The sequence below is a fragment of the Anneissia japonica genome, unplaced genomic scaffold, assembly GCF_011630105.1.
Source record: "Anneissia japonica isolate Jap-2015-1 unplaced genomic scaffold, ASM1163010v1 scaffold2756_len2360902_cov194, whole genome shotgun sequence".
NCBI lineage: Eukaryota > Metazoa > Echinodermata > Crinoidea > Comatulida > Comatulidae > Anneissia > Anneissia japonica.
This window is the reverse complement of record NW_022719050.1, coordinates 2319803-2327360: the sequence shown is the minus strand read 5'-3', so window position 1 is coordinate 2327360 and position 7558 is coordinate 2319803. Positions and strand designations below refer to the sequence as shown.

At 33.4% G+C, this 7558-nt stretch overlaps 1 protein-coding gene across 2 annotated transcripts; it reads right to left on the bottom strand.

The window, feature by feature from the left end:
• Nucleotides 1-38: 38 nt before the first annotated feature.
• Nucleotides 39-7138, bottom strand: LOC117110792 (fibrinogen-like protein A). 2 transcript variants are annotated; one of them, XM_033253607.1, is made up of 5 exons: nt 7035-7138; nt 3346-3611; nt 3096-3224; nt 2621-2903; nt 39-813 (listed from the first exon to the last, which is right to left on the bottom strand). In XM_033253607.1, exons 1-5 carry the CDS (start codon nt 7087-7089, stop codon nt 596-598), a joined length of 951 nt encoding a protein of 316 aa, XP_033109498.1. In that variant the 5' UTR covers nt 7090-7138; the 3' UTR covers nt 39-595. The 2 variants fall into 2 exon arrangements, with proteins under 2 accessions (XP_033109498.1, XP_033109499.1); XM_033253608.1 differs by having other exon boundaries at nt 613-813; nt 2637-2903.
• Nucleotides 7139-7558: the final 420 nt, after the last annotated feature.

The following is a 7558-nucleotide window of genomic DNA, read 5'->3' as shown; positions in this document are numbered from 1 at the left end:
TATGTGTGTGTGTGTGTGTGTGTGTGTGTGTGTGTGTATACATATGTACATATATATATATGTATATTGATGTTAGTGATGATCAAAATACACGTATGCTTGCTTAGAATAAGTTTACAAAAAAAAGCTATGCTTCAAAATAGTCACTCTGAAGAATGTTATTTCTTTTTTGTCTACTAATTTTATATAAATGGAATATGTAGAACTACGTTTGCAATATACATTATGCAATTACACCATACCAATTACAACTGTCTGATGGACTTCTGGGCGGATGCAGGGGGTGGGGTGCAGATGGTGCGATCGAACCCCCCTTGCGATTGCATCGTAATTATATTTAAAATAATAATGGTTTTATTGTATTGTTTATATGAATTACCGGTAAGATTTTTGAGGTATGACAGTGCAATTTCAGGGCTCTTAGAGGTACATATTCTCAAAATTTTCCCATGTTGGGGCTGAGGTAGTGTGGACTCTCACGCACCCCTAACACCAAATCCTGCATCCGTCCCAGGACTTTATGAGTAGGTAAGTAAGGTAGCCTGGCATATGATATTCAACACGATATGACACTTGGTTTTGGTTATGTTTAGGCCTAATTCATACGCTTAATTTTCATTTCTGAGTAACTCAAATCTTTTCTAATACCGTTGATTTCACAATCAAATGAATCACCATTCAGGCAACAGGAACAACAAAAATAATACCAAAATCCTCCTCTTTTATTCTCAGCGCACGATCCGTTCTCTAAAGCATCGTTATCGTTGTCAAATGTGCTGAAATGTTGGCTATTAAGCGTCCAGAGTGAAATACCTAAGGGTGAAAAAATAAAATTACTGCGATGATTCCAACGTTGTTGAAAAAAGGTCAGAAATAAATTACATTAAGTTATTTATATTTGCCAGCTCGTACATTCATTCATCCATCTGTCCATCCATTCGCCCGCCCACACAACCTGTTCATTAGATAAAGTAGATGGACAGAGTGCATGGATATAAAACAAGTATTTGCATATATTAATTCTATTCAGCTCACTGGCTTTCCTTTGGGCTGGAAGGGTCACTCTCGTTAAAAATGATGGAAATAAATTATATATTATTATTATTATCATTATTATTATTAATATATTATATTATTATATACTCGCGAAAAGGCCACCTTCGGTGGCCTTTCGAGAGGCTGTGCGGTATTGAGGCGGGTGCAGATTTTTGCAGAGGGCGGTGGCCTTTCGAGAGGCTGTGCGGCTGGGGCGGGTCCAGATTTTTGCAGGAGGGGGAAACAGAAATAATATAGGCCTAAGTTTAAATGATTTGGGGAACCGTCTTCTGTCTTGTCAACCTCCCATCTTTTAAGAGACTTAGAAGCCAATAATTAGCCTGGATTCTCATAAATGACTTCCCCCTGCTGCTGACTATCCACCCAACATCTGTGTACACGTTTTTGCCAGCTAAAAACCACTAACATATTAAAGGGTGGTGGAGTTTGGGGAGAGGTCTGGACGTCGACGACCATCACCCCTTATGGATCCGCCCAGGAGTATCATTTAAATAAAATCATTCTGTGAAGCCAAGTCAGGCAACTAGGGCCTATACGAAATACGAAAGACGAAGGACTTTATTTCAATCTCAAATCAAATCAAAATTGAAGTTAATCAAAAGTGGGGAAAACATTTTAAAAACATCACATACGAGATACACACAAGTATAAAAAATAGAATTAAATTAAAAATAGTCGATTTAATTAAGGAAAATTTAGTAAACTTCAACTATAAAAATATATAACTCTAGAAAGACTATCATTGGAGAAAGACCTTTGCAAAGTCAAATTACCTTTTGCTAGAGAAGAACGTGAGCCAATAATAATGTTGTTTATAATGTTAAAGCAAGTTAGATAGGCCTCCGGTAAAGAATATGGTAAAACGGATTCAATACATGCTAGAACGTTGTGATGGATGTAAAATTCGTCGCGTATTGACTTATTTTCGTTATTAACATGGTCACTTTATATTATATTCCATTATATTTGTGAACATATACGTGTTAGTATCAGCCTCACTCACTGAAGTGGTACGTTCCACTTACCTCCGACTGTAAATACTGAATACTTTGTTGGTCCTTTCCCTGTACTGTACTAACGTAACTTGAATAATTAACTCTTACATGTGTTGCTTTTGTAGTGTATGGTAACAACTCCTCGTCCAATCTTTTAGATTTGTTTTGTTGTAAAATTATTTTTTTTAACGATATTTTAATGGACATAAATAGGAACTAAAAATATGCGAATAATGGTGAGACATTTAAAAGAATGGTACTACGATATATTTCTTCCAGAGATGTGCACGCGCCTGGACGGTAAATCGGCACAAACATTTTGTCCTTACTCAAATTGGTATATGATAATTTGATTATTTATATAGGCCTAATAGTGTATTATATTCAATTACGCCTATACGTAATTGAACGGTAAAGAGAATCTGCGAGTGTGAAAAAAGGGTTGTTCCAATTGGGGTTTGAACCCAGCATTCTGATAATCTTTACTTCACACTCATTTAAACCTACGTGGACAACGCTAGACTCGGCGCACTGCAAATCTTAATATCAATAATAAAAACATAACGTACTACTACTGTTTCCTACCACACGTCCTAGTTCCAGTTTGTATTGATCACTCTCATCTGCAATGTAAATTGGTGCATATGTTGTGTATTGATTTTCACCAGTAGTTGTCTCCATATCCAATCGAAATTTGTACTCCCCGTGGCATGACGTCATTTTGTGGATGAAGTCGTTTCCCAGCCAGAATTCACCAAGTAGGTTGCCAAAGCCATTCTTGTATTCAACCCACGGTCTATTGAAGTCTAAAGAGTTAGGCCTACCTAACATTCGCCTCTTTCTCTGAAAAACCTGAAATGCAGTGTTGTTTCCTTAATAAGAAAATTAATTCCTGAAGAAATGTATTACATTCATGTTGCTAGTTAACAGACCTATAATAATTATAACTTCATTAAAAACCTCAAACAAAAAGAACATGTTTGGTCATTGTACGCCTACTTTGTAGCTTGTTAAAGAGTTCAACATGGTCACATTTAGGCCTACCGTCCATCCTCCGTCATCAGTGTCCATGTCGCAGTAGACAAGCTTTGGTGCGTTACCGTCGTTGGAAACCTCGTAAACGCCACTTAAAGAATTTTGAGACGTCTTCAAAATATCACCGCAGTCCTTTGGCTGAAGCACAATCAAGATATTCTGATTACTATAATTTTATTTATTACTGTATAACATAGACATATTATTTAATTAAACAAGGTATTCTCCTGTTTTATGTAATACAGTATGCAATACTTACAAAATTTATTCCATATACCATGTCATTGTTCTGTGTGTTTCTTTGTCCTGATGGTTCCATACCCGTCATTAATTCGCACGATGATGACACCTTGTCATAGTGAATTGATTGACACTTCGGGTAATGTCTTAGACAGAACAAAGAACATTGGGTTACAGTTCTTGCTTTGGTAACCAAGATTGAATCACTGCTAGTAAATCTTGACCAATTTCCATGTTTTGTGAAAGTCACAGCTCTGAGGCATGAATTACAATCTTTGCCCAATACTAAAATAAATGAATATTTATATAACACGAAAATTAATACTGGGCACTAAATTTTAATATTTTATTAACAGTGGGCATCCGACTTTAAATAAAATTCAGTTACAATGATGAGCACTAAATAAATAAATATTTATACTGATACAATAATATGATTTGTGTACTGTACTAATATTGATCTCTAAATGTTTATAATTCATTAACGGTTACGGTATGAATCGCACATCCGAATTTATACAGAAATAAGTTACAATGGTAAAGGCTCATATCACAGGAATGACGTTTCCTATTTTTTTTTTATTTATTTTTTTTTTTTGGCAAGTATGGGAAACGCACTGAGCAGTTAGAGTGGCGTAACACTGCCGCCGGGGCCCTGTGACTTTCTGAGACTTGGCACTCACAGACTATCACTCACTATAATGGTGAGATTGAGGACCACATGGGTAGGGGCCCCTCTGGGGCCACTAGGAATCGAGGCCCTGAGGGCCGCCGCACGAAAGCGCATAAGCGTTACGCCACTGGCAGTCAGTACGATAACACGTCAGGTAAGGCAAAATAATCACAGTACCTCTTGACGCAAACACCGTCGGAATGGCTCATGCATTTATTTATTTTTTTTTTTGCTTTTTATTCTATAGTGCCAAAATGTCGTTGGCGGAGGATAGGCCTATTTCGCTATTGGTGGCTTCCGGCGATAGGACCCGTTAGTCTAGAGATCTTCAGATTCTTTAAAATCAGTAACAAATATGTGAATTCATTTTGTTATATTTTTTTACTTGATTTTATATTAGCTCGTAATGTGTGGAAAATTCTCTTCATTAGTGTTTACAGGGTACATGGTTCCATATTCATATTTGAGAACATAGTTATTCAATGTAACAACATGTGTATATAAATATCTTAAAAATTAGTAGGCTTTTTCATCTGAAAGGCATTAAAGGGCAAAGCAATCTTTGCATTTTGTTTAATCCAAAGAAATAGATGGATTGTAAAAAGTAGACGACCTGAAAAACACAATGATCAATACCATAAAGATTGCAAAAGATTACTCTAATTTTTGATAGTCCACACAATTATCCTATGTGTAAACGAGATGAAAAGTTTTGTAATAGATACCCGGTACGCAGTAAACATTCCAAAGATAGTAAGGAAGATTTTGTGTTTATTGCCTCTGTTAAACTTTCTCACGGTTTTTACTTGTCATTACTTCATGCAGTAGCCCAATGTAACGAAAGTATAATGAAACATCCAACATGCTATGAGGAAATTATGGAGCAGAAAATTTGGGGAAACATATTAATAATGTATAATGGATTATGTTATATAGAAACTGGATTAGATCCGATATTCGCAAAATGAAAGATATTGTGATTGGTTACGACTTCATTAATTCAAATAAGCTATTATTATTGTTAAATAATAAATCAAATTGGATATCAGAATTTTCTAATTTAATGATGGCAATTCCACATGAATGGAAAAATATTATATTCTCAAAAACTGAAAATGTAAAACAAAATAATACACAACAAGTAGTAAAATATTGCTGCAATATGAACAGTAAATAAATATATAATTGTTTTTTATCAAAAAAATGTTTAAAACCTACAAATTCTCAATCAAAGTGGCATAAATTTTTTAATACAGAATTTGACTGGGAACTTACCTGGTCATGGAAAGTGAAATCTATCAAAGAAAACAAGCTCAAACAGATAAACTATAAAATATTGCACTGTATTGTTCCTACTAGGAAAAGGTTACATACATGGAAAATTATCGAAAATAATACATGTCAAAAGTGCAATGTTGTTGAAGATGACGCACATTTTTTTTATTACCATTGTACAGAATCACATGACCTGTGGAATTTTATTAATCATTTTAGCCTTATTAATTATGGTATTGAAGCAAACTTTAAAAATATTGTGCTTGGTACAGGAAACGTTTATCATTTCATCTGTTTTCATTAGGAACGTTTTGCATTTACAAAGCAAACGTCCTAAAACATCTGAACAAATGGTGTTACACCTCAGTTTTCCAACTTTTTATGATAGAAAAACATATCCGCAAATATTTTGAATAACTTTTAACTGAACAACTCATTTTAAAAACGTATGTCAAAAATTTATCCAGTATTTTTACATTGCCATATTGCATTATAGATGATTGTGTAACCACAATGTTGCTTATAAAAAAATGTTTTGTCTTTGTGATGAATAAAGGTGGGATGACCCCACAAAAGATTAAAAAAAAAAAACTTTCTGACGTTAATTCTGCCCAACCATATGTAAACTCTATTGTTAATAAACTTGCAACAAAAATTCATAGTGCTTGTTTAGACGGACAGTCAATAAATCTATTAAAATCTTAAAAGTTCACTTGTGGAATAACAATTGTACTTTCGCTAGAGACCGTCAACTTTTTTGGTATATTATATAACAATATTATAATATTATATAACAATATTATGGAGGCAATGTAATAAACATCGTAGGCTTTTGTCGCTATAGCTGGGTTAAGCATTAAAAAGCATTAAATAGTGATTAAAAGCATAGCAGTAGCTTGTCACTAGCTAGCCTTTAACAGCAGTCATGTAGCACCCATTTCACAAAATATTGCAATCACTGGGTTAAGCATAAATAGCGAATAAAAGCATCTGCAATGCTTTAACTGGTGTTTTAGATATACAACGTTTGAAACAGTGCTTTGTATTCAGAAACTTGATAAAATTCAAAGCAAACTTGTTAAAACTTCATTGGGCCTATCAAAATAATCTATATCGTCTCCTCTGCTTTCGGCTCATGGTCTGCCAAAAATCTGACATCAATAATTACGAACTTGACCTACTTTCACAGATATTTGAAAGTGACTATTATAAATCTCGAAAGTTTTGTTTTCACTTATTAAATGTGAGGCCTCCAAAAGTGTCTCAGTTCCAAACACACCGATTGATAAAGTAAAGAAAATTATTAATATACTATTACTTAAAATGATAGGCCTATTCGACAGTTGTTATCCCACAAAAAAATCAAAGATAATTTGAAATCCGATCTTGATGAAGACGGGTTAACTGATAGTGTTAAGACAGTATTTCAGATGTATCCGTTTTCAGAATGTAACAGAAGAGACCTTTTATCACAACTTTTAAGAGTTTATTTAAGCGAAATGTTTTTCTTTTTGATTGAACTAAGCGGTTTAATTTCCATTTGTATTTGGATGTGTTTTGTGATGTAATTGCATAATTTGATGTGTTGATTCCTATGTGAATGACTTTAATGTAGTTCATCTCTCCGTTTCGGAGGTTTTTAAAATAAATTGAAATTAAAATAAACCAAACCCTCCTACCACTAGCCCCACAAGCTAAGTGTAAGTAAAATGTTAACGATACATCGTTCAAAAATATTTCAAATTTCTTTAAGGGCTTACCAATATTTGGATGAAGATTTACAGCGACGACAGCAGTGATAAAGATGATTAACATTGTTAATCCTATTTGGCTGTATTGGTCATACGTTCGAGCATCAACGCTATCGATAATACGATTGGCGATTTCCATTACAACGCAACAGTTTTGTTTCCATACCAATAATGAAATAGGGCCTAATTTTAATTACCATCTACCAAAATCATTGATGCACATCCTCTACAATAAGTAGGCCTATTGCTTTTGTAAAACAGGTAGCCTAAATTGAAGCAAACACGTGATGATTTATATGATGGTGATGATGATGATGATAAGAATAATAATATTGCTTGCATCTTATACAATAAAAATAATAATACTAATAATAATTAATAATAATAATAATAATAATAATAATAATAATATTATTATTATTATTATTAATAACAATAATAATAATCATAATAATGTATTGATAATAATAATGCAAAAATAATAATAAAAACAATAATAATAATAATAATAATAATAATAATAATAATAAAAA

Excerpts from the sequence above, each read along its gene's own strand:
- LOC117110792 (XM_033253607.1), bottom strand. The coding sequence starts at position 7,089 with ATGTTAATCATCTTTATCACTGCTGTCGTCGCTGTAAATCTTCATCCA. Across the intron at positions 3,225-3,345 it reads TGGTATATGGAATAAATTTT|CCAAAGGACTGCGGTGATAT; the intron begins GTAAGTATTGCA and ends ATTGTGCTTCAG. Across the intron at positions 2,904-3,095 it reads CTGATGACGGAGGATGGACG|GTTTTTCAGAGAAAGAGGCG; the intron begins GTAGGCCTAAAT and ends ACTGCATTTCAG.